The sequence below is a fragment of the Perna viridis genome, chromosome 11, assembly GCF_037379345.1.
Source record: "Perna viridis isolate PV_CMFRI_1.1 ecotype Kerala chromosome 11, ASM3737934v1, whole genome shotgun sequence".
Taxonomy (NCBI): domain Eukaryota; kingdom Metazoa; phylum Mollusca; class Bivalvia; order Mytilida; family Mytilidae; genus Perna; species Perna viridis.
In genome coordinates this window covers 1,640,341-1,667,851 of record NC_142455.1, presented here as the reverse complement: position 1 = coordinate 1,667,851, position 27,511 = coordinate 1,640,341, and the positions used below count along the sequence as shown (strand labels likewise).

Genomic DNA, 27,511 nt, shown 5'->3' with positions numbered 1-27,511 from the left:
TATAATTCCAATTTATGGAGCGTGATTCACGGTACATGGGACCTTTAGAAAGGATGTTCCACAGAGATTCGTTTTTGATGATGGTTAAATCTCTTGTAACGACGTGACCGGAAGGAACATGTTTGAATGGAAAGTTAATGCTAGAACAGTCAGGTGGTTTAGCATTGAAGTCCTCAATCTTAAGGTACTGCAATGGCCTTTTATAATTGAAAATTTTGGATGCAATGGGTGAAGTATAGAAATATAAAATAATCGGTATTGATTTGTCCTGAAAAAATGGATGAATGTTGTTGGTTACGTTTTTGTGATGGAGGATATTAGCCAAATTAATTGCATCTATACCTTTGTTGATAAGGATTTGGTTAAAGTTTTATTCAATTCCATTCAGTGGTGTAGGAGGAGTAACGGGTAGAAGATGGGTCCTCCCTGTGGAATGGAGGGAAAGACGGACACACCTATCACTATATTCTCCCACTTTGCAAGAGGGGGTATAATAAATAAAGGAGGAAGAAAAGATGACATGACTTATATAAAATAAGTTGAAACCAGTTACATTGTATTGCATATGAAATAACTCCTCGGTGCTATAGATTTTACTTTCCTTTTCGATATTTTTTTTGTTTGGAGTGCTTTAAATGTTATCAATGAGAAGTTGCTCTTTGAAACATATGTACAGAATAGCGTACCGAAATTTGCAATATTGATATGAATGGTAGTAATGTATTATTTTCTATATTTTCGAAAAATACCTGGTTGGGTCTTCCCATATTCTCTCATCTTGGTAGCTAACTCCAAGAGCATGGATTACGGGAGTCTATAATCAAATTATAACAGTTTAAACGCAAAATTATTCAATTTACTGAAACGAAAATATTGATTTTATTTCACCCCATACAGATATTGCCCCATCCATTATATCTTGAACGATTGATCAATCAAACATTTCTGGTCCGGGTCAAAGATCTCGAGAGTCACATGACAAATCTGGTCGTCCATGCAAATCGTGTAAAAAAGTAATCAAGGGAACCACGATTCTAGCGGGAATAAAAAAGATGTTATCAAGAGACGAGGCAAGATATGGAAATCAGACACACACAACAAAGAACACAAAATAACCAACACAATACTTAAAAAGCAAGAAAAATAAATGTGTAAATCGGACCACCAAAAACTGAGAGCATGGACCAGGTGCACCGGTAGGGTAAGCGCCCTCTGCTTTTTTAGAAAGAGTAATCTAACTAAGCCAGAGGATATTGTTATTGAAAGTGTATATGGAGATTTGTAAGCGCCAATCTTAGATTTGACGGTAGCAATATAAACTAAAAAGGTATAAGGTGTCATTAAAAATTTATGTGTGCGTAGGAGATGGCAAATTCACCAACACAAAAATATCTCTGTCCTGATTCAATTATCGAATAAATTTGTGACAAGAAATGTTTATACAATTTCAAGCCTTCTGTCGTGGAACCACCAACGTTTTCAAATGCAAATTCTACGTTATGTGTCAGTTTACGACTGTTACCACAGTTTGTTATAATAAAATGAAAATTGAAGATTCAGGCTTGTAAAGAGAATAAGATTTAACTTTTTCAAATTACATGCTATAATATGATCAATACACCAAAACAAAATCCTGGATAAACACATTAAAATGCATTCATTTACACACACATGCACTATTTTCATAAATTTCGCAATTGATAAAGGTGAGCATGCCAATGGCTGTTGTCAAGCATCCTAGTAAGACAATCATTTGTGGTGCGTTTTTTTTTTATCTGATATAGATACCAGATTAGTTCACCGTGGCCCTGTATTTTTTATATCAATAAACAAATCGTAGACAGAAGTAACATTGATCATTTGTACATACATTCTTGGGTATCTTGTAGCCACCAATTTCTGAGTCGAAATCCTGAACTCTTGTACAGAATGGAGCTATAACACTACATCTTAAAGTTTCATCAATCACCTGTCTTGTGTACCTGAAAATACAGTGTCTATAAAGAACCCGAAAAATCCAAAAACGTTTCTATAAGAGAAATATTTTGAAATCCCTTCGTACAGATTTACATTCATTTCAAGAGAGTGTCCATTTTGAAAATTTCGGCAAAGGTTCACCTTCTGACTGTGAACATTATTACTCTCCATAAGAACTTTGCTAAATTCAACGGTTTAATAGTTATTTGTATTTCGACCCCATTATTATATTTCTAGTAATAGAGGCCATGTTTTTTCATCAATCAAAATTCCAAACGGTCATTTTGTGCAGGATAGCCTTAAAACAGTATTACAAACTTTTATAAAATTGTGTATAATAGGTTCTGAGAAGAAAATTTTTGAAAGTAATAACAAAAAAAAAGCAAAAAAGGGCAATAACTCCAACATTGGTCAACAGATGTTCATCAAAATTACATCACGGATAGATCTCATCATTGTTAACACTTTTACCCATGTCGGAATTTGGTTAAATCTAACGGTTTTTGAGATATATGCCAAAAAAAAAAAAAAAACAAAAAAAAAAAAAAAATAAATAAAAAATTTAAAAAAAAAAAAAAAAAAAAAAAAATGCTGTCTGACCCAATTGTTCTATTTTCAGTGACGGCGGCAATGTTTTTTCACTGATCAAAAATATAAACAGCTATTTTGTGCAGGATAAGTTTCATCCAAACCCATGTAGTAGTTTCAGTTTGTTTGTTTGTTGGGGTTTAACGTCCGAGCAGCAATATTTCAGCTATATTCAGACAATGAACATGAAATGAAAAAAAATAAGGATGGGTCACAAGGATAATAGGGTCGACAAATTTTGATTGCCACTAGAAAAAGGGGGATGGGTAAGGTCGGGCAATTTAGCCTCCTGTGGCGGAGCGCAAAGGTTCCTACTCCTATCGAATACCACAGCAGGGTTCTTTAACGTGCGAGGAACGTGGCATCTTTCCCAACACGGTGCACCACTATGGTTTGCGGTCAGGTTTTCCGTATTATAGCCTGACAACCCCAGCATGTAACACGCCAGGGGTACCCCATTCCACCACCTGGGGCACACAACCCAGTTGCTCTGTGGGCAGAGCGCCTAGCCCCCGGCTAGGTTTCTGAGCACTACTTAGTCGCCTTTTACGACAAGCTTAGCGCTGCTGCAGGCCTATTCTTTTAACACCCGGACCTGCACGGGGTAGTTTCAGAGGTGATTTTTGAAGAATTGATGACGACGACAGGCGACGACGACGATGGACGCCAAGTGATGACAAGAGCTCACACGGCATATTGCCAGGTGAGCTAAAAAATCAGTGGGATAAAATTTACCATGTACAATACATATCATAGGATCCGTCTGATTTTGACATGGACAAGGTGTAGCTGGCCGAGCGGCAGACTAAAACCCTTCCTGAGCACTTGATGTCACTCACGTATTTAGAGAATTCTCGTTGCTAGTGCTCCAGTTCGTTGTGTGCCGTCTTTTTTTCCCTATCTTCAGTTTTTTATGTGTAATATACATGTATTTTATTCGGTTCAGCACATTGTGTGTGTAGATTGTGTTTGTTTTCACTTTTCACGTTGATGCCATGTTTTTTTGTTTGCTTTTTTTTGGGGGGGAGGGGGGTTTCCTCCTGATACTTCGGTACTTTCTATCGATATTTAGTTGCTTATCGTTTTTAAAAGTTGTGGTTTTAATTCTTTTTGTTCAACTGTCAATATTTTTATATGTTTTCTATATGTTTGTTTTTATTTTTATTTGTCTAAAATTTCGACTTTCGAAAACAATTTTAGTTATAGATACTCTTCATTTACCGATTAAATAAGTCTAGCAGAGATTAAGTCAGATAAAGGAATCAACTGATTTTTTTGTTAGAATGATAAGAAAAAAACACACATCGGTTCGAAAAGAAATATTTAAGTGTCGTCTCTGTAAGAATCAGGCAGTGGGTACGAAAAAAGCAAAAAAAAAAAAAAAAAAAAAAAAAAACAAAAAAAAACAAAACAAAACCAAAAAAAAAAAAAAAAACAACACGATTTTGAAAGTTTAATTTAACTATTTGCACTATCAGAATCCATATCTTTTTGGTAAATTGTGTTATAATTGCATTAAAATGCACTGGAAATGAACATTCCAAGGGCAGACAACTCTGTCAAAAACTTTCGTTTCTAACATTCCATTGAACACATTCTGAACAAATCCAGTGATACAGCGATCAAATAATGATCTTTCAAGGTAAAGAAATCATCCTTATGTGACATTATATTGTCAGATCGTAGGGTTTTTGACATGGGTATGTTTCTGCTTTTTCTTGTATTTGCATGTTATAATGATAATACTGTAAACACTGTCAACAGAATTTTGTTCATTAAAACAGGAAATCCTGTGTAAACCAGATATTTTCATATTATATCAGTTTAAAATAATTTAACAGAACTAATTCCAAAAAAGTGTTCGGTTTAGACAGGTTTTACTGTACTTGATGACGTCACTACTTACACTAAATTATTTATAGTGTTATGGTCAACTTTATTTTTGCCAAGCACGTCTTTGATTTCTTTGAAAACTTTCTCCTGGATATTCTGATGTGTTGCCAAGAAGTGAAATAGCCATGTTAATACTGCAAATAGAATGCGAAATAGAAAATGGAAATAAAGTGTTTGATAAATACAAAGAGTAACCAAAGGAACCAAGATTCGAGCGGAAATTAAAGGGTAAAGACCAGACAGGGAGAACAGACAAAGGCAACCAAGAACATGACATAACAAACTTAAAACATACAAAGAAAGAAAAGTAAATCTAAATGAGCAGCTCGGACTGCGATAAAAACTAGGGGCCTGGACCAACCATGTTAACGTGTTTCAAGGAGTAACCTCAGATTCACCAGCAGCATTAGAATCAAATATATAGAGAGAATGAAACAAACAATTACCAGAAGTACTCTAAACCAATACTATCAAAATAGGAAGGAAATACTCTAAACCAACACTATCAAAATAGGAAGCCAAGTACTTCCCGAGAGGTTCTATTATGTGCAAGGAATAAAGTCATGGTCAAATCCAGATACTTTGGAAAAGAGGAATGACAGCCGGGGTTCCTAAAAAAAGGTGTCATAAATACATTATTGCCGGCTCTTGTCAAATGACAAATTTTCCAATAAAAAGGGGAGGGGGAATGCCGCCCCCCTCCATCCCCTCGCGATCGGCCACTGGAAGTCTCATGTTACAAACGGACATGAAGTCAAGGATTGACATATTACCAACAGAATCTGCATGCACAATCATTTAGGGGACGACCATTTGAAATTAAGCGGTACCTTGGATGACGTCTTCGGCTCAAAATATTTATTTTCCCCATGTTAACGGCCAACTATTTATTTTCACCATATTAACTGTGACATTATTTTTTTACCAGGTTAATGGTCAAAATATTATTTTCGCCATTTTAACGGTCAAACTGTTTTATTTTCACCATGTTAACGGACGAAAAAAAAATTATTTTCACCATAATGTTAATGGTCAAAATATTTATTTTCCACATACATCGACACAAATAATTTATTTTCATAAATGTAAAAACATAGTGTTCGTATCAGAGCGATTTCAAAGTATCGAAATATTTTCTCTCTTCCAGTTCAATTTTGATTATACACATGTACTCTAAGGATTCATTCCCCATCGTTTGACGGTATCCAACGACCTAGTATTTAGAATTTCTGACCACAAATCATATTTCATGTACTTTTTACTAAATTCCCAGAACCTCAAAATTGTAAATCCTAAAACACTGAGGTTTCATTCCTAGTAGTAAACATGGGGCTATAATAATGTAGCTCTTTTGATTTATACACTGGTGAAATTTATCAGTGCTGGTTTTGGCTACCTATTTCGAAACCTTTGCTTTTGCGTGCTTGCTGTATATCGATCTACACATTTGTTTTTAAATCACACAACACACATATTTGTTAATGTTTGATAACATTGATTACCAACTGATACAGGGAAGATATGTAAACGTATAGAAAGGTCTGAAAAATTCCCAACGATGTTAGGACTGTTAAATTTGCGATGCAAATTTTTGGTTGTTCCCTCCGCGGGACTCGAACTCGTACCGCTGTGACATCTATGGCAACACCGCCTGCACAAAGTCCAGCGCCCTAGACCACCCGACCAGCTAGGCTATATATCACAGCAGTACGATTTCGAGTCCCGCGGAGGGAACAACCAAAAATTTGCATCGCAAATTTAACAGTTCTAACATCGTTGGGAATTTTTCAGACCTTTCCATATATATATATATATATATTTTTCTAGGGCGCTGGACTTAGTGCAGGCGGTGTTGCCACAGATGTCACAGCGGTATGAGTTCGAGTCCCGCGGAGGAAACGACAAAAATTTGCTTCGCAAATTTGACAGTTCTAACATCGTTGGGAATTTTTCAGACCCTTCTATAAGTTTACGTTATCTTCCCTGTATCAATTTGATCCGATGGAGCAGTGTAGAGAATAGAGTCGTCACATTCCGATGACGTTGTATAATATTGATTTGTTGTGACATGCATCATTAATTTGATCCTCTATCCTACATAATAACACCTAGATGAACAGTCCCGTACTACCATACATCGTGTACTAAGTTACAGCCCTAGATTAATCCTACGAGGAGGAATCACCCGGTCAGCGAAAGCTATATTTTTATATAGCCTAGCTGGCCGAGTGGTCTAGGGCGCTGCACTTAGTGCAGGCGGTGTTGCCATAGATGTCACAGCGGTATGAGTTCGAGTCCCGCGGAGGGAACGACAAAAATTTGCTTCGCAAATTTGACAGTTCTAACATCGTTGGGAATTTTTCAGACCATTCTATAAGTTTACGTTATCTTCCCTGTATCAATTTGATCCGATGGAGCAGTGTAGAGAATAGAGTCGTCACATTCTGAGACGTTGTATATATATAGATATATATATATATATATATAAACTTCTAAATATGTTTAACATCACCAGAAGATGGTAAAATTTAAATTGAATATTTCGGATAACAGATATCCTTCCTACTCATAAAACTATATGAGCATAAAACTCATAAAACTATATGAGCATAAAACTCACAAAACTTAACGAGCATAAAAGTCACAAAGGTGAAGATCAAAACAGATTCAGAAGCTGAATCGCGTACGCTGTGGGTGATTGTACCTTTATCAAAGGCTCACATAAGCAACTGATGAGGAGCCTGAATGAAAATAACAGTTTTTTGTTGGGGTTTAACGTCCGAGCAGCAATATTACAGCTATATTCAGACGATGAACATGAAATTGATGATAAAATGAACATGAAATGATAATGAAATGAAAAAGGGATGGGACACAAGGACAATGGGGTCGGCAAATTTTGACTGCCACTGGAAATAGGGAGAGGTGGGTAGGATCGGGCAATTTAGCCTCCTGTGGCGGAGCCCTATGGTTCCTACTCCGGGAGAATACCACAGTAGGGTTCTTTAACGTGCGAGGAACGTGGCATCTTTCCTAACACGGTGCACCACTATGGTTTTCGCTCAGGTTTTCCGTATTATAGCCTGACAACCCCAGCATGTAACACATCAGGGGTACCCCATTCCACCACCTGGGGCACACATCCCAGTTGCTCTGCGGGCAGAGCGTCCTAGCCCCCGGCTAAGGTTCTGAGCACTATTTTACGACAAGCTTAGCGCTGCTGCAGGCCTATTCTTTTAACACCTGGACCTGCACGGGGCTAATGAATGAAAATAACAAAGAGGGTCTTTTTATCAAAGTTACAATTAACTGTGGAAAACAATTTAAAAAAAATAAAAAGTCCAAATATAGTAGTACGGCGTATTGATGTATAGCAAGTAGTGCTGTACCAGCCTTAGACCAAGACCTAAAAATGAATTATTTTTTCTCGTTAATTCCATCTGGAGACGTTGTTTGCAATTTCTTCATCCAAAAGCTTTCCCGAGATACTCTTTTACATTTTGGCCAGTTTTTATTATGTTCTATGACCGTCATAACAATGTTGTGGAGATCCTCCTGGGTGTGTCCGGCAGATCTAAGATGGCGACTTAGAGGGAGGTCTGGTTTGCATTTGTAGGCACTGCGATGACCATTCATACGCCTGTTGAAAGGTTGTTCTGTTTCGCCAACGTACTGCATACCACATCAGCAGTGGAGAAGGTATAGGGTATTTTCGGTTTTGCAAGTTACGTCGCAAAAAATGGCAAAATTCCTTTCCACTGCAGTAGCTTTTAAAAGTTTTGGTGTGCAGCATCTGGGTACAGGTCTTACATCTCTTTTCTCCACATGGTCGACACTGGCCCGTTGTATTTTGTTTGGGCTGAGATGAAATCTCTGCTCTTACTAGGGCATCTCTTAGGCTCCTAGGTCTTCGAAATGCCAGGACCGGGGCCCCAGGAAAGAGCTTGGAGAGCTTGGGATGTTTTTGAATGTCTTCCGAATTTGACTGCAGTTGCTGCGAGAGTTTCCCAAAGGCTGGATGGTATGTAAGCGCAAAAGGGACCCTTTTGTTCTTTTTCTTAGGTTTGTACTCGATGAGATCTTTACGGCTGATTTTGTTATCACGTTCAAATTCTTGATCTATATCTGTTGAATTATAGCCACGCGATAACAAATGAGCACGGAGTTTTCCACAGTTAATTGTAACTTTGATAAAAAGACCCTCTTTGTTATTTTCATTTAGGCTCCTCATCAGTTGCTTATGTGAGCCTTTGATAAAGGTACAATCACCCACAGCGTACGCGATTCAGCTTCTGAATCTGTTTTGATCTTGAACTTTGTGAGTTTTATGCTCGTTAAGTTTTGTGAGTTTTATAAGTTTTATGATGAGGAAGGATATCTGTTATCCGAAATATTAAATTTAAATTTTACATCTTCTGGTGATGTTAAATACATTTAGACGTTTATTTAATTTATTGTTATGTTTCGCATCGTTTTTAACGATCCATCACCCCGTAAAGTGATTGTTGACTATTATTTAGACGATTTTATATATATATATAGATTGTTTGGTATAAACATATATAAATCTAACAACGTACAATTCGCAGTTGTATGGTTACCACCAGCCAAAAACATCAAACTTTCAATCTTCGTCATTTCATCATCCTCCCAATATTCTATCAATAGATCTATCAGGAGTTCTTCCCCCTTTTTCTTTGGGGGATTATTTCGTCTCTGTTCAATTGTCTGCCCAATAATATTCAAGAGTTTTATTTTTGCTTTAAAATAGAAGATAATCATCACGTTAAAACCATGTACGACAAACATACAGAACGAATTTTCCAACGATTTTTTAACTCGTGGATCGTTATGGTGTATCTTTCAGCAATATGAGACCGATTTGTTAACCGTGTCATAGCTCCTCTGCACTGAACGTGACATATGAGCAACACGGCGGGTGTTTCTAGGAAAACAGAGGATGAATCTACCTATGCACCTGGTCTATGCTCCAAGGTTTTAGAGGAGTCCGGGTTGGTCATTTACTTTTGTTTATTTGTAAGTGTTTTTCTTTGTTTTGTTTTGTTTTTGTTTTGGTTCTTGCATGTTCCTTGTTGTGTGTGTTTTTTCATGTCAAGTCGTGATAATTGTAATATATTCTTTTGATTTCCTCTCGAATCATGGTTCCATTGATTACTTTTCCTATCACCGCAATTTCTTTTTATGCCATCCATTCTATTGTTCCCATTAGTCATTTATTCACTGACACAATATAATTCACTAACCTGTTAAGGTGAGAAAGCATCGAATATACTGTTGGAAAAAGATATCCACGCAAAGTATTGAAGAAGTATTTAGGAGCTGATCCAGGCACTTTGGAAAGGAAGGGGTGCCAGCCGGGGTACCTCAGAAAGTGGGGACGTGCTAGGACATTATTTGCCATTTTGTGCCGATTTATACATGGAAATGACAAATTTAAAAAAAGAGATAGTGCAAACCCCCTGCACATTTTCCCTACATTTGCCACTGATATTTTGTCCCACCCCAAGCTTCATATGCAAATACAGACTGTATTTTTTGACAATACCCTGATATTTTATATATTTAACCAGACATTACAAAATGTATTATTAATTGTTCATACTTACCTTGTTCTAAAGTTTTCATTCTTGGATTTTCAGCGTCAGGTAGATCTTTTAAGTCTTTAAAAGATCCAGAAAATATCTTGTGAAAAGAAGTAAATTCATAATTATTAATATGCCCAATACACACTTCCGGGAGTTAGGGCTTGGGTTGAATAAAAGAATTTTCCTCGCGGAAGTGTGTATTGAGCATTGAGCATCGACTGTTCTACAGTTAGCACAAAATGGTCTATAAAGCAGTATTCTAGCTTAATTTTTGGGAAACAAAAAATGATTGGAAATTACAGCAAGTAAACATTTAATTCCAAGGAATAGAACTTCTATATCCTTCACTTAAATGTTTTGATTGGTTGAGTAGGGTATATCACACGAGTCCGTATAATTTCACGAGAATTTTTAACTTTTTCATTTTCACTTCATTTTAATACTTTTTTGGATGGTACTAATTTTTTCCGTTGTTTGGAAATTCATTTGTTAATTTTATCGCCAATTTACAGTTCATTGTGGTTTTCTTTTGACATTTTGCATATGTTAAGTTTTGTTTAGTTTTTTAATAAGTACATTTTCCCTTTCTGTTTCTTTTTATAGCTTTTTACCACATGCAGCCCCACTTTCAACAGTCATGCATACACCATGTGACTGTGTTATGGCAATGAATCATTGATTTTGTTACAATTAATAATTGACTTTTTGATTCACTTTGCTGTTATGCTCCAAACAGTATATTCAGTATTAAAAGCGAAACATCTTTCTGTGAAAAAAAAATCGATTAAAATGACAACTATATATTTTTTCATGATATAATGTTAAGAAAAACAAGAGAGATATATAGAGAGAAATAGAAGATTTCACATAATAATGCACCGTTTCGAGATCTCGGAAGCAAACACTGAAATGCGGTCTTTGGATTTCAGTACCGTAACGTTCTTAATACATCGGAAATTCCGGTAAGGAAAATGATATGAGAACGAGGCTTAGTGATTTTTCTAAACTTACAATACCATATAACCTCCTGAATTCCAACACATCTTGATCATTACGAAATCTATCGCCCATTAAACACACCAAAGCTATTTTTACAGCGAATTCATTCATATACTGGCTGAGGGCTACGTGTTCTTCTTCCACTAAAGACGAAATCTTTTCTACAAGGTCATCTGACACCTGAAAACATTAGTGGTAACTTAATAGCGTTTATAATTATTACAGTAGCATATTATCCAAGACACATGCAAGATTACCCAGAGGGCATGTGTCAAAATACGAAAAAAGTACCCATTTTATTTATACATTTATTGAATCTTGAAAGAATCTTGATTCCCTTGATTACTCTTGTAAATGTCGGTATGTAAAATAAAACTGCGGAATATGGTATTATATCAGAAATCGAAAAAAAAAAACCACTCTAATTCAAGCACTATTTATATTTCGACCTACAAAAAAAAATTCTCTTTCAATAATTATATGCACAGTCAAGATCGCTATTGACCATTTCCTGCTTCATTATTCCAGTAAAATCATGCCAATTATCTATTCAGAATTTTTTTTTCTATTCATAGTTGTTTTAAGTGGAATGTCTAATTTCTTCTAGCCAGTCAACGTTGACACACAAGTCTGTCTCTGAAGTAATCTGTCACCACTCTATTTCCTATATGCAATGTGCTTAAAACATTGACTGCCAATCCCAAAAAGGCCAGGATCGAATCGACCTCTCGCATTTGAAAAGGACGCTACCCTGAGATATGATATAGACCCTTTCATACTGTGAGATAGTCGACAAGCATGCGCGGAGCAGGCTATATATACATATTTCTGGGAGGAAATGTTTTTGTTCTACCCCAGTCGGAACTACTCGGTCATTTCTGCTAATAAATCTTTTGTGTAACGAGGAAGGTAGAAGAGCTCTGATTGATTCTACCGAAGTCCAACCGTGATCACGGAAGTATACGTCACGCATTCTCATCGACTTACCAACAAAGGTAGTAAAGTCAAACTAAAATCTAAGCTTACCTGTTGGAAAGTCTCATAATATTTTTTTATTGCATCATAGGTAAAAGCTTGGCCATAATGACTCCTCCTATTCCGGCCTTCTTGTTTATTTGTATAGTGTAAACAATTTGTGTTCAAGGTGAATTCAATCGATTCGAACAGCTCAGCTGTAAAAGAAAGATTGTTGAAAGTTGCTCATTGGCTCAAAAATGGAGCTTGAAATTTCAGAAAATTTACCTTGGTGTCAATAACAAATAGGGGGTCGAGGAGGGAAATTCGTGGACAAAAACACAACCAAAAACACATAATATGACGAGAACAAATAACAAGAAAGACAATATATAATTAAATAACACTATAACAATAAAGTTGAAAAAGATAGCACTTTCCGTATATCCATTATTCCCCTCATTTCCTGCATTATAAAACTAAAGCATCTAGGAGAAAATTCGACTGTCTTTGTGGATATAAACCAGTAAATCCCCCCGCCCCCCCCCCCCCCAAAAAAAAAAAAAAAAAGTAACACAGTTTTAGCCAATCCTTTGCTAAACTTCACAAGAATCCACATAAACAACGTTTCATAGCTGGATCTGCAAAATGTACCACCAAACCTCTTTCAAAACGTTTAACTTCTATACTCACAACTGTCAAAGAGGGTCTACAGTCCTACCACAACACTTGTTACTCCCGTAGTGCATAGAACTTGTAATAGACTTACACGGTCTAATATCTGTTGGGATTCGGCGCTTGAGATATTTTTTGTTTTGATGGTGGTGGTCAAAACAAAAAATATCTCAAATGCTGAATCCCAAAACGGAATATCCACGACCAAGAGCACACTCACGGCATGTGTGTTTACAATCGATTCTAAATATAAACAACCAGTATTCCTCTTCGTTTTTCAATCTAGGATAGAAAAACATCTTTCATTGGCTTTATTTTCTTTTTTTTTCTGAAAGACAATCGGCAGATTTTTTAATTATTTTTTTAAAATCACAAATAAAAACTTTTGGGTAGGAGTCTAAAGGAGGGTCGGTAGGGTGACCGGAAACATTGTTTAGGCGGCCTAAACGGATAGTCTATTTATTACTCCAGCAGTGCTAGAGGTTCTCTGGCAAGCTATTTTCTGACTTTAGTTTGGGTATTGAGGAACGGAATTCCAACCTCGTACATTGTAGTAGGAGTAGTTTATACATTGTATATATACAAAAATATGAGATGTAAGTTTTGGGTTTTGAAAAGCGATTCTGAAATCGATTTTTTTTCAAATTGTTCAATATTTTTTCAATGAAAAAATGCTTATAAAACAGACCAGGATTATTTAAATTGCATTTTATTAAGAACACAAGTTTAATATGGTCCATATTTCTTCACATTTTGCTGGAGGAAAAACTTTGGGTCCTAGGTTAAATAGGACCTTCCTTTTATATATTTTGTAGGAGTTTTATGTTCCATACACGTACGCGTATATCATGTATATGAACTTTTCGACGTTTCGTTGCAAAACACATAACATTGAATCTGTTGGGGTAGTCCAATTACTTGACCATAATGTACATGTAATGTACATTCCCGAGGAGCTCCAACGATTTTTAGTTTTGATATATATGTATATATCAGACTGCATGTACTGACAACTCTTAATATGATTTTTAATTTGACCATTTTTTGGTTTTTGACTTCGTGCCAATAAAGTAAAGTTTGTACATGTACATAAAAATATAATTTTAGTCAACTTCATACTTAAAAATTGTACATGTTAATATTACTCTTTTTTCTCATATGTTAACAATATAAAATCTTTATAATACTTAGGGTTTAATTACAATTTTTATTAAATTTCTGATTTATAAAAAAAACATCGCATTATGAATTTATGTACATGTTATTGTGAGTAAATAGTTAATGAACTGAAATCAAAACACTTAAGTACATGTATAAACACGAACAAATTCTTAACTTGACAAACCTGTCGATTATTATTCAGATTTCTGTATACATGTGCATGTATTTGTATCAAGATTCTTCCTCAGTATTATTTCTCGATTGGCATGATTGGAAATGGTGAAATTTCATTTTCAACATTTGCGCTGTAGTATAATAAGTGGAGAAATAGTTTAGGAATTAGAAATGAGGTTGTGAAAATCTCCTTTTCTGGGCTCATTTTATTATGAAATTTTACACAACTTTTAAGACAAAACGTATGTATGTTCAAACTTGCTCTTCGGGCAATGCCAGTTTGCGTCCACACTTGCTCCTCGGGCAATACCAGTCGGTGTCCACACATGTAAAAATAAATAGATGAATAAATAAAACAAACTCCTATAAAAATCGTTATTATGCATTTTACAGTCAAGTCGACATATAAAAACACTAAATATTTTTTACATTACTATAAAAATTTGTTCTCCATGAACAGTACAACACATATGTCTTTTGTATAAAGAAACACTAAGACTGCAAACTGCAAATTGTATACGTACATAAAAAGGCTCATGCAGCGCTGTCTAGTTTTCTTTTTTCTGGACTTGATAAAGGTCAAAAATACTTTTTAATAGCACTTTCTGCTTACAACTGTTCTAAGAGGGATGGTGCTAGCTATACATATATTTTCAATAGTCACAAGTCTTTTTAAAGATTTTTTCCGGGCGCTCATTTCTGCCCGGAAGTTCCAAGGCGCTTTTTAGTAGATTCCCATTTTTATCAAAACTTACGTGGTACATCAAACACGTTTAAGTGTTCTTTGAATAGTTCAGGAGAAGCAATACTTGTTACAAACTGTTTTCTAATCCAGAACGATGCGATTGGCCCATACTTTTCATGAGTAGCCATCAGAAATTCGTGTAGACTACCAGCTTTATCAATGTCTAGAAGGTTTCCATCCCTGAAACAAAAAACAAAAAAGATTTAAAATTATTCAACGATTGTGAAGGTACTTTCATTCATGGATTGCAAGTTTCGTGATTTGTCAAAACTTCATTGGTTCGTGGATGTTTGAATTTGTGGTCTTCATTTAGAGTATTAAAGTATCAACGGAAACTTTATTTCGTTGGTATTCCTTGTCTGACTGAATAATGAAAACCACGAAAATTGGTTTCCTACAGTTCTTTACACAATATACAGGACATAACTCTCTTAATTCATACCGACCACACGAAGTGTCGAGGTAGTAACTGATACCCAACAAATTTATACTCCACCACACTAAGTATCGAGGTATTATGTGATAACTCCCCTCCCCGAAAGTTATATCCCACCATACGAAGTGTCGAGGTATTAACTGATACCCCCGATATTTATACCCCACCACACGAAGTGTCGAGGTATTATGTGATAATCCCCCCCTCCCCCGAAATTTATACCCCATCATACGGAGTGTCGAAATATTATGTGTTACCCTCCGAAAAGTTGAGTGTACGTCCTTGACTTAAGAACTGATCATTTTTCTTAAAATTTGCATAAAAATACCATAAAGTATAGGTTGGGTTTTTCGAGTTAAGCCATTTTTAATATTTTGCTACCCCCTTTTTTAACATTACGTGGCGGGATATCACTTAGTGTTTCATTGCAGCTGTTCGCTGGTCTATTTAAGTATAAGAAGGACTTCAAAGGGTTGTGAAATCTTTTAAGATCTTTCATACTAGAACAAAAATAAAATAGATGAATCATTGTGCTCGTGTATAAACATTTGAATAGGTTTTGCCTTAGGAGGTTTTATCTATTAAAACCATCGTGAAAATAGCAAGGGTTTCATTAAAAACATCCCAAATTATATTTTAAGGTGTATTTAATGAAATTGTGAAAAGAAAAGTGGGGGTCACTGGGCAAATATTGTTAATGCTATGAAATAGATAAAACTAGAGGAGTCCGAAAATCAGACAAAAATGGTTGAACATCGCCAACAAAACATTCTATTGTTTTTTATTCTGAATTACTCCTTATTCTTTACTTTGTGAAAACGTGAAGTATGCCTAACCCGAATCCTGCAGAAACCGAAGACATGTCTACACCAGACAATTTATAAAGTCCTTTTGTATCAATTTAGATTTATTTAAATCCTAGGTAAACCATGCAAACAGCTGTCTATATTAAACAAATTCACAAATTCTACAGCCCAAAATGATTTAAATATATTTTACTATATAACGAAGAACTAAACTTAGCTTGTTGGAATGAGAGGCACATGACAATTTGACAGAGCAAAACAAATAATACATGGATAAGCCTACGCCCCTTCATCAGGTTACGTTAAATAAAAACGAAGTCTTGTATAAAATATCAGGTTTCAGTCTTTACCTATGACTGGGGTATTGTTTCTCTTTTTGGCATTGTCATTAATAGGAGTAAGAGTAACAGAAAGCTACAAAGAAAAGCTTCTCAAATACTTTTTTTTCGTTTACAGAGGATTCCATAGTTGTTCGAATTACACTTTGTCCTGTGTAGTTGTTTCATAAACTGTTTCATGCTACGCTTATAATTCCGAAGTTTATTAAATGTTTCAGCCTAAAATTAGTTACTTCCTCAGTGAACTCACCACCTGTTTTACTTAGTACTCATATGGAGTGGGATCTCAAACTCTTTCACTATATACTCATGTGTAGTGGAGTCTCAAACAGTTTCACTATTTACTCATGTGTAGTGAAGTATAGAACAATTTCAATATATACTCATGTGTTTTTGCGTTTCAAACAGTTTAACTATATAATCATGTATATTTGGGTCTCAAACAATTTCAATTGATACTCATGTGTATTTCGTCACAAACTGTTCACTATATACTCACGTGTATTTGGGTCTCAAACTGTTTCACTTTTTACCCGTGTAGAGTGGGGTCTTAAACAATTTCACTATATACTCATGTGGAGTGAGGTCTCAAACAGTTTCACTATATAATCATGTGTATTGGGGTCTCAAACTTGTTTAGTATATACTCATGTGTAGTGGGGTCTCAAACTGTTTTAGTATATACTCGTGTGTGGATGGGTCTCAAACTGTTTCATTATATAATCATGTGTAATGTGTAACTGGGTCTCAAACTGATTCTATTTGTACTCATCTGTATTGGGGTCTCAAACTGTTTTACTATATGTGTAAGAGGACGACCATTTGATTCTGAAGGGTGGCTGGCAGTTTTTGTGAATTATTATAAACGTCGTGGTCTGAAAAAAAAATTTGGATACAAAGGAGCATGTTCCCAAAATATCAAAATATGCCCTAAAAACTAAAGTGTTTCAAATAAATATGATAATTGCATAATTCCCTAGTTGCATTCATGCCTTAAAAGCAAAGTTTCATTGCTGTATATGTGTGTGTTGCTCTTAAATTGTAGATGAAAATAAAGCAAAATTAGAAAGTTAAACTGCATTGTGTTAAAATAGCTTATGTCATGAGGCATTTTTATGATAGCCTTCTGTACCATCACAACTTCAGACAAATGATTTTGTTGTTCATACTTGCGCTCAATATTTTTGGATTAAAAAAACTACCTCTAATCCTCTTTTTTTGGTGAAAATGTGTTGAAAACTGTGCAAAAGTAGAAGTGTGTGCTCTTCTAGTGACTAAATAATGATGCAACAACTTGTATTTTCTGTGTAGAAGTATTCTAATAGTATTTTAGCATAAAAGGGAAATAGAAAATTAAAAATTGTAGTTGAATTTTCTGCAAATAGTAGGCCTGAGACTATTGTTAGTGAATTTAGCCCTTTTCTGGCCTCAACTTACCAGAAATTTTTTATTTTCAGTTGCTATTAGTAATTGACTTGATTAAGACAAAGTAAAGTACTCATGTAATGAATCAATTTATATCGATCGTTTGAATTTTTACACACACCTTACATAATCGTAAAATTGCAAAAAATGGTTATAAAAGGAAAATGCCGAGACTGGAGTAATACGTATTTAGACATGAGCCAATTTTTATAAATGATCAGTATTAAACTTTTTCATTTATTTTTAAATTCACCATTCCGATTACGAAGGTCATCACAAAAAAAACCCACCAAATTCATGATGCATCGTAGCAGTATGCCACGTGTAATAATCAAATTCCATGTCGGTTTACATTGGAACACCTAGATAAATGAACACAAAACTCTCCAAAACAAGTACATTAACACCAAAGTCTTAGAATATAATTTCAACAATTATGTCTGGTGCAGACAATACTAGCCATGCAACTATTAAAGAGTAATCAAGGGAACCAAGGCTATAGCGGTAATCAAAAGAATGTAATCCAGGGACAAAGACCAGACAAGGAAAGCAGACATACACATCAAGTAACTAAAATCATACATACAAAGTAACAAAAGTAAATGAGGAACTCGGACTCCACTAAAAAATGGGAGCATGGACCAGGTGCATCGGTAGGGTAAGCGTCCTCTGCTTCTCTAGAAACACCCGCCGAGTTGCTCATAAAAAGTCAAGTCCGGGGTAGACAAACGAGGGAAGGAAAACTATGACCCGTTGAATAAATCAGTTTTCATGGTGCTGATGGATACACCCTAACGATCCACGAGTTCATGATAACGGCCATAAAACTTCTGTAGTGATGACTTCAATCTTGTAGCAACATAACTCTGTTCCAGAAGCCTATTTGTAAGAGTTCTAGCGCGATACAAAAAGTCTGAAATTGATAAAAATCGACAGGGAGCTTACGTCAATAGATATGAAAAATTCACCAAAGTGCCTGTCGTCGACCTTTTTAAAAAAACTCAAAATGTCTAGTAGAACCACAAGTCTTAGGTCTCGCAAGGCAAACACCTAACAAATTACTGAAATCAAAAGGCTTTATTTTCCAACTTGCATAATGTTCTAGGCAATTGTCATGTTCTTATACATTGTATCATTGAAGATAATGTTATATTACTTATGAGTAGTATTATAATCCAGTTAGATTGCAGTCATTTATTCACCTACACTTGTATTAATAATCCTTTACCTGAAAATTGGACATTTATCTGTTGATAAGATACATGTACTCGTATCGGAAAACGTTCTTCAGTAGTCGTAAACATTTTAGGGGGGGATGACATATATTTCAAGATATACGCACACACTGGGTGTTTCGCTTATAGTAGTACGAGATAAGACGAATCAAGCTATGTGACACTTGTAATTTAATCTTATGGTGATAATTATTATTTTTAAGATACGCAGGGTGGGGATCCATAGCCCCATGGCTCCCACCGTTATTCAGCCACTGTATCATATAGGTTTTAGTTAAATAAAAATACTGGTACTGATTTCAACCCAGGGGCCCATCCAGACACATTTACATAAATTCATTTTAGTGTTGTTTAAAGTATGTAATTTCACTCGTCTGTCTCGTTTTGCCATAAAGTAAAAGGAAGTGTTTAATTAAAAAAAATAAGATAGTTTATTTGTACAAACTTTAATACTTGATATTAAGTTATATATTCATTTTTTTAAATTGAAAAACACAATATTTTTCTTAAGTTTCAACTTAAATCACAGCTACTTTCACGAGTGTCGCCTTTAAAATGAGCGTATTTACCAATTCTAACACGCAACTTGTACATGTAAGACTTGTTTCTTCCTGAAATCTAAGTCTTCCATGGTGGTATGTTACCTAATTGTATTATTTCATTAAGATTTGCGCGTCCCGATAAGTAACCTGATTGTCTGTACATCAAATGTCTTCTTTTGACCTTTATTTTATCTAATTTGGGGAAAATATATGACGATAATTTATAGTTTTGTATGCAGCAATGTATACATAGATCTTAGTTAGCGTCTAGTTTTAACATCCGGCTTAATTGGACTCCCATTTTAACTTACGGAATGATACAAACTTTTTTGTCACACGAACCTCAGGTCCAACTTGATGGGTTAATTTAAAATCATAATATGCGACATAATATTCATGGAGCAAATGTTGTGAGGAATTGCACGAGTGGAGGTAGTTTCTCATAACACGACAACCTGTGTAACTTTAAATTAGTATATCTAGTCTCTTAACAGAGAAATCGAAGATTTAAACAAATATCTACTTAGCAGATTTTACCGCCATTAAACCTACTGGACGGAAAATAGATTTTTATCAGTGTTGTATATGCGTACTAGTAACACTCGGGTATACCTTATAAGAATAACCAACTGCAATGATGTCTTAAGCGTAGTTCTGAAAACCCGGGAATCATATAAGAGCCACATTTTTTTTATTATACGGTAGCGTCCGTATGTATAGATGAAACGACAAAAATTTAAATTAAAAAGTCATGCTTGTAATGAGCTATTCATTCAATACAGGGTATCATATTGAACGAATGGCAATTTTTTATACCTGTAGGTCGTGCAGGTAATAAATCAAGGTTACCGCCTCAGGTGTCAAGATTACGTAATCGGGTACTCCTTTTATCTTTATCTGTACACATAGACTAAAAAAACTATGGATTCGACCGATTGTAGACTGCCCGGGCCTTAAATTGCAAATCTGAAACACGGATTAATCGAAAATGAAATAAAGATACTAACGCCAAGGTTAGATGAAAAACATTCACCAATGCGAATCTGTTATTTCATTCTGTCATTTAAAATTTGTGACTAATAAGTTTGTTTTTTGTTTGTAAATTACTGCTTGATTTAGGCTTCCAATGTACGTTCTACGTGTATTACATTGAAGAGGTTCGATTTCGATATTTTAAGCGGAATATGTTCTGCAATTCAGTCTATGCCGAAATTCGCCATTGTTTACACAAACTTTTTAATTCAACATCGGCCAAATGTGATTACATTGTATTTGTTAGGCAGTACAAATGTTATAACACGAGCGCTTACATAACTGTACGAGTTTGCAATCATTTGTATATAGTTTTACATATAAATTAAATCACATAGAGCAAAAATACAGACGATATTAAGATTGAACATATTAAAGTTCAATAAGTTATTCCTCGATGAAGACTGTTTATTTCCACCATTTATATAAATGTCTAATAGTCGTGGAAATAATGTATACTTTACAGGGAAGACATTTCATCTTGCGCTTTTAAAAGAACAAAGATGTATCTTGGAACCGTACAGAAAAGACTAAAATTTAGTATAGAGTATGTCTTATATTATAATCTTATAAATTGTAAATACTCCATGCATTCACATACTCTCACTCCGGCGTCCCGTTCATTAATGGTGAAAAAATGAGTTACCAGTTACTTAATAATTAAGTGCAGCCTGTAATCATGTAATATGAAATAATGCTATTTAAAAGAGTAATCAAGGGAACCAAGGTTATAGCGGTAATCAAAAGAATGTAATCCAGGACAAAAACCAGACATAGAAAACAGATATACACAACAAAGTACATAAAGTAACTAAAATCATACATACAAAGTAACAAAAACAAATGAGCAACTCGGACTCTACTAAAAGTGGGAGCATGGACCAAGTGCACTGGTAGGGTAAGCGTCCTCTGCTTTTATAGAAACACCCGCGGATTTGCTCATGAAAAGTCAAGTCCAGGGTAGACAAACGAGGAATGAAAAACTATGAAACGTTGAACAAATCCGTTTTCATGGCGCAGATGGATACAATATAACGATCGTGATGACGGCCATACAACGTTTGTAGTGATGACTTCAATCATGTAGCAATATAATCCTGCTCCAGAAGCCTATTTGTTAGAAGTCTAGCGCGATACAAAAAGTCTGCTTAGGTTCGGCAAGCTCTGGTATAACGTATGAGTTGTGATATGAACACTCCATACGCAGGAGCCGAAGGGATGTTGCCACAGATGATAGGAAAGTTGACAATTCTGAATGAAAAGTCATCACGTTTGTCGTAAAGTTTGGTCAATAGTTTTCCTTTACCATTGATTTCTAAGTGAAGGTCAAGATATGAGGCTGACTTCACAGTGTCTGTAGTGTCCTTTATCTCAAGTTCTTTTGGGTAGATGCGATGTATTAAATCCCCGAAATTAGGATTGCTTAAAGATAATACGTCATCTATATAACGGAAACTGAAATTTAAGGATCTAGCCAAACGATATTCATTCTTTCTGATCAGATCAGCTATAAAGTCAGCCTCATTAGAGTGAAGGAATAGGTCAGCAAGTAAAGGAGCACAGCTTGTTTCCATTGGAGTGCCGACTGTTTGTTGAAAAAACACGTTCAACACACTGGACAAATATGTTGTCGATTAAAAATTCCAGCATTTTCCTCTGATGATTTGGAATTATTTCTTACAAAGTATGAGGAATCTCTACCAAAAACTATATATTTGTATCTAGGTGTACCATCGTTTTTTGGAAAAACAACGATGTATAATGTTTTTAAGTCGGGATTTTAACTGAGTATGGGGAATAGAAGTATACAGTGTTTAAAAATTCATTGATTTTAATGCTATTATATTCAGATAATAGTCTTGAACTGATTGTCTCCAAAAGATCTTTCGAATTTTTCAGGATCCACATTGAATTACTACCACTACAGTAGTAACAAGTGTTGTGGTAGGACTGTAGACCCTCTTTGACAGTTGTGAGTATAGAAGTTAAAAGTTTTGAAAGAGGTTTGGTGGTACATTTTGCAGATCCAGCTATGAAACGTTGTTTGTATGGATTCTTGTGAAGTTTAGGAATCCAGTACATAGACGGTAAATCACAATCATCGTCCTTGGTAGAGAGACCAAAAGAGGATAGCACAGATTTATGGTTTTCTACAATCTCTTCTTTGGAGAGAGTGGTAGCAGTGTAGGTCTTATCACTGGTATTATTTTCTCCGTCTACCTCTGATAATAAACATTGGATATAAAACGTTTTGCTGACAAAAACAATGTTGTTTTGGGCTTTGTCTGCTGGTACGACAACATATTTGTCATGTATAGTACACAATGTTTTTGCTACATCGAGGTATTCGAAAACTGATGTACCCTTGTCACTCATTGACCTACTTAAAACTTTCATTCGTTTCAAAATTAAAGACCTCACGGCGTTTAACCACTCTGACAGAGAATCAATGTCTTCTTGTTCTCGTTTTATCCATTTTCTTGCATAGTCCTCGTCGGCACCCATGAGAACTTTAAAGTTATAATTCCAATTTATGGAGCGTGGTTCATGGTACTTGGGACATTTAGAAAGGATATTACATAGGGGTCAGACATAAGGACATAAGATTTATGCATATATGTCCAAAATCGTTAGATTTAACCAAAAAAACTAAATGGGGTATACTAATACTAAAGGACTGTTACTTTGGTAGTGTAAGATAATTGCAGATGCTATCAGGCTTTACCAATCTCAATGCTATGGCGACTGCTGCTATACCAATTTTGATCTTCGATCTTAATTGATAAAAAGAAGTTTCCAGAAACAACAATGGCATAATATGGAACTTCACCCAAATGCTATACCTTGCAAACGACATAGCACTCTTATCTAGATTTAAAGATTAGAAGTGGATAGAACCAAGCTCCGTCCAGCGGCAGATATTCGTTTCCTCTCTCTCTTACTAACCACTGCAGACAGGCCTTTCGAAATTCTCGGGCTTAATTCAAATCATAGGCAGTCGGATAATGTCGCGTAAAATAATTAATTCTTGCATTATCTGAGAGGGGTGACTGCAGTGAATTCCGAACTTCAGACGCTATTAAGAGATAGTGGATAGGACAAGTTTTATAATTGGGTAACACCAGGAATGTAAAATCACACTCAGCTGAGCCCACAGGTCAGACAATACAATTTCACAAAAGCATTTTTTCTCCATTTGAAAATACGATAATTTGATCTATGAATCACTCATTTGTTCAGATGTTTTTTGAATAGAATGTTAGACAAATTAATGAGGTTTTGACAGAGTTATCTGCCCTTTGAATGTTTATTTTATGTGCATTTTGATGAAATTATACTCAATTTACGGAAATGATATGACAAATCTTAACTTTTTTCCTTGAAGCAATTATTGCAAAGTTAAGGAGGTAGACATAGAGTAAGGGACACAACTCTTACAAATCAGTGCAGGGTTTGCATTTAGCATTTGACATCAATCTCATGTAAGCATCAAAGTAACTTGGATTGATTTCATTCTGTTTCAAATGAAAGCTTGATGGGCTTTAGTAAAAATAAAAATGATACAAACATCACTGATTTCAAGAGTTATGTCCCTTACCCGAGGTCTCCCTCCTTAAATTACACTTTCAAAAGGATAGATTTCTTAAATAATTTTCATGCACTACAAATTTGTACAGAGACCAACACTTAAATAGCACTCCACATAAGAATGAGGCAAAATATGATAAATGGTTGAAAAGCCTACATATTTTTATTTTTGATATTTTGCTTAAAATGCTTAAATAAACATGAACTTGCATGTGGGTTTTCATGGAAACCTTGTTCATAAGAGATAAAAATTATATAGAATGCTCAGTAGTATTCAATGGTAAGAGAGATAACTCTGTAAATGACACTAAACTACAAAAGAAAATATTGGATTTTCAATGTGTATTATCTTCTAAGAGCAGACAGGCTGGAATAAATTAATATACATTTCATATAATATCAATATAGACCTATAAAGCAACTTAATAATAAAAATAAAATGTGCAGCCATTTTTGGGATGTATCATATATAACAGAATTTGCATGATTCTTACATAGATTGATACTTAAATTACACTTTCAAAAGGGAGGATTTTATCATACCACTTTCACCCACTACCTGATTTTTTAATATATTGTTAATTAATTAATCAAATGTTTCCCGCCATACGTACTCTTGTGAGGTAGGTTCAGGTCCGGGGATGGAACTTGGTCTTGGTGATCCCTGTAATTAGAACAAAAGCAATTGTGATTCCTGTAGCAACAACAAAAATGATGATCCCTTTAACAACAACAAAATAAAAAAAAAATGGTTATACCTGTAATAATAAAAATTGATGGCCCCTTCAACAATAGCAAAAAAATATGATACTTGTAATAACAACGAAAATTGATGACCCCTTTAACAAAAATAAAAAGCAAGTACTCTCTTTAAAAAAAAGATAGCTACGCAATAAAATGCTTTTATTTACTTATAATTTTCTATATTTCATTCAAGAAAATAACACATAGCACGCAATTAAAATTTTCGATACAGTTTTTATTCGAACGAGTTATCAGTATTTGGCCAATTGGGAAACATAATTGCAATCAAGTGACTTGCGTTTCAATAGAAGCGAGTTCTTCAGGTCAAAGTGTAAAAAGCGAAACAATATCGACTGCGTCGGAAAAATGATGATTCTGTAACAACAAAAAATTTACGATCCCTGTAACAACAACAAAACATTGGTGATACCGGTAACAACAACAAAATATTAATGATCACTGTAACAACAACACAGCATTGATGGTCTCTGCAACAACTACAAAGCATTGATGGTCCCTGTAAAAATAACAAAGCATTGGAGATCCCTGTAACAAAGCAAAGCATTGATGATCCCTGTAACAACAACAAAGCATTGGTGATCCAGGTAACAACAACAAAGCATTGGTGATCCCTGCAACAACAAAAAGCATTTATGGTCCCTGCAACAACAACAAAGCATTGATGGTCCCTTTAACAACAACAAAGCATTGGTGATCCCTGTAACAACAACAAAGCATTGATGGTCCCTGTAACAAGAACAAAGCATTGATGGCCCATGTAACAACAACAAAACATTGATGGCCCCTGTAACAACAACAAAGTATGGATGGTCCCTGTAACAACAACAAAACATTGATGGTCCCTGTAACAACAAAAATGTAAAAGAGGAAACATCTTAAGTTAAAATTTACGTCTTTTGACCTGATGGACAACATTTTCTGCCAAAAAAAAATACAAAAGAAAAAAACAAACAAAAACAACAGCAAAAACAACAAAACATCAAAAACTGGAATCAAGAACACGCCTGCCCCGCCCTCCAAAAAAAAAAAAATCCCCCTCACTTATACCCTTGTATAACCTTTTGTCCGACTGCACATACAGTTGTGTCTTATCGGTACTAAAGTGTATTTTAATCATAACTTAGGTCACTCAAGGAACTACAATGTCTTTCTTGTAACATAACGTGATATCTCACTATCTATTATGTTAACTTAATGATAAATGTCAATGACCTTCTGAGATTATACCAATATATATCTATGCAGTAAAAATTAATAGGACTAGCATAATTGGCCAACATCAAACCCTGAAACATATCTAAACCAAATAAAGCCCCTTTATATCAGTTTAAATGTATTTTGAACCTCGATCTGTAAACCAAACATCTGTCTTCCCCGGTCCAATTTTAATTTTAATTTTTAAGGTCTAAAAATCTGACCACAGCCATGGCAAAAAGTGATAGACATGACCAATATTTCGTGTAACGCATAGGCTATGTTTATTAAAAAATATGGAGAAACTGGTCCTATTAGAATCAAATGAAACGAAACGAAAACTCCATTTAATCATTGTTTAACCACGGGCTGGCCATTTATGTCGCATTGTTTTCCCCCTAAGCAATAGCGAGAGGTCAAATTAACTTACCGGAAGAAGATAAATAACCACAATCAATAGAGACACCACAAAAGTAACAGCAAATATAACAAAATCTAACATTCTCCTCAAAGTTACAGTGTTATGTAATCCGGCAACACTTCCTGCACATGGAGATAAACACGTATAATATTCTATTTTTAAACTCACTACAGCCACTTAATACCGAGACATCCCTAAACGTATTAATCAACACTTACACGTGTTATTGTTATTAATTTAGAGCACGTCTGCGTTTAACATGTGGCGGTAAGTATACTTTATAAGAAGATATCTTACAAAAAGTAGAAGATATTTACGAAATTATATAAGATATCTACAAATGTGAAAAAAATATGAATACGGCGTGCATTGTAAAATAATAACCTTGCATTTAAAGCATGGCGGTAAATATAAATCTTACATCCGCTATTCCGTTTTTTTATCACACTTTAGATGGATATTTTCGAAACATGTGGTTCGATAATTTGGTAGTGCACGTGCTAACGATACTTTGATAAGAATAAATTGTGGGTTTCCATTAGCATAAATTAATGTTTGTGTGTTTGTATATATGCCACTTTTAATTATAACTAAGACTGACATGTGAGACGGTATCCATTTTAATACATATAGCCTACCTGGCCGAGTGGTCTAGGGCGATGGACTTTTTTTCAGACCTTTATGCTAAAAGAACATTCTGCTAAAAAACATGAAGAGTTCTGACTTAGTCCATGAAGAAAGTAATATATACACTCGAACATTCAAAAAGAAAAATCCTTGGGCTCCTAAATCGAATAAATGTGGCACGCTAGAAAATGTCATTGACAATTTAAATTAAGATGTCAAACACTTATCCAACAACTACATTCCATCTTTCTTCAACATCATGCCCGTTGAGAAAAAAGCAGTCGGTGAAAAAACGTGACGATATAGTTTTAAAACCAGCAGACAAAGGCA

The 27,511-nt window shown here is 35.0% G+C and overlaps 1 protein-coding gene across 4 annotated transcripts in view; it reads right to left on the bottom strand.

The window, feature by feature from the left end:
- The window catches only part of LOC148602273 (cytochrome P450 20A1-like), a 33,707-nt gene extending 6,926 nt beyond the window's left edge, over nt 1–26,781 (bottom strand). Inside the window, exons 1-11 of one of the 4 annotated variants that reach the window (XM_088551609.1) lie at nt 26,564–26,660; nt 24,789–24,838; nt 20,371–20,520; nt 14,783–14,952; nt 12,090–12,235; nt 11,076–11,243; nt 10,086–10,161; nt 9,039–9,218; nt 4,472–4,592; nt 1,871–1,982; nt 750–814 (exon numbers count right to left, since the gene is read on the bottom strand). In XM_088551609.1, the coding sequence (XP_088407735.1) occupies nt 750–814; nt 1,871–1,982; nt 4,472–4,592; nt 9,039–9,218; nt 10,086–10,161; nt 11,076–11,243; nt 12,090–12,235; nt 14,783–14,900 (986 nt within the window). In that variant the 5' untranslated portion in view covers nt 14,901–14,952; nt 20,371–20,520; nt 24,789–24,838; nt 26,564–26,660. Of the gene's footprint in view, nt 1–749; nt 815–1,870; nt 1,983–4,471; nt 4,593–9,038; nt 9,219–10,085; nt 10,162–11,075; nt 11,244–12,089; nt 12,236–14,782; nt 14,953–20,370; nt 20,521–24,788; nt 24,839–26,563 lie in introns of all 4 variants that reach the window. The other 3 variants (XM_088551608.1, XM_088551607.1, XM_088551610.1) reach the window with 3 other exon arrangements.
- Between the last annotated feature and the right edge of the window lie 730 nt (nt 26,782–27,511).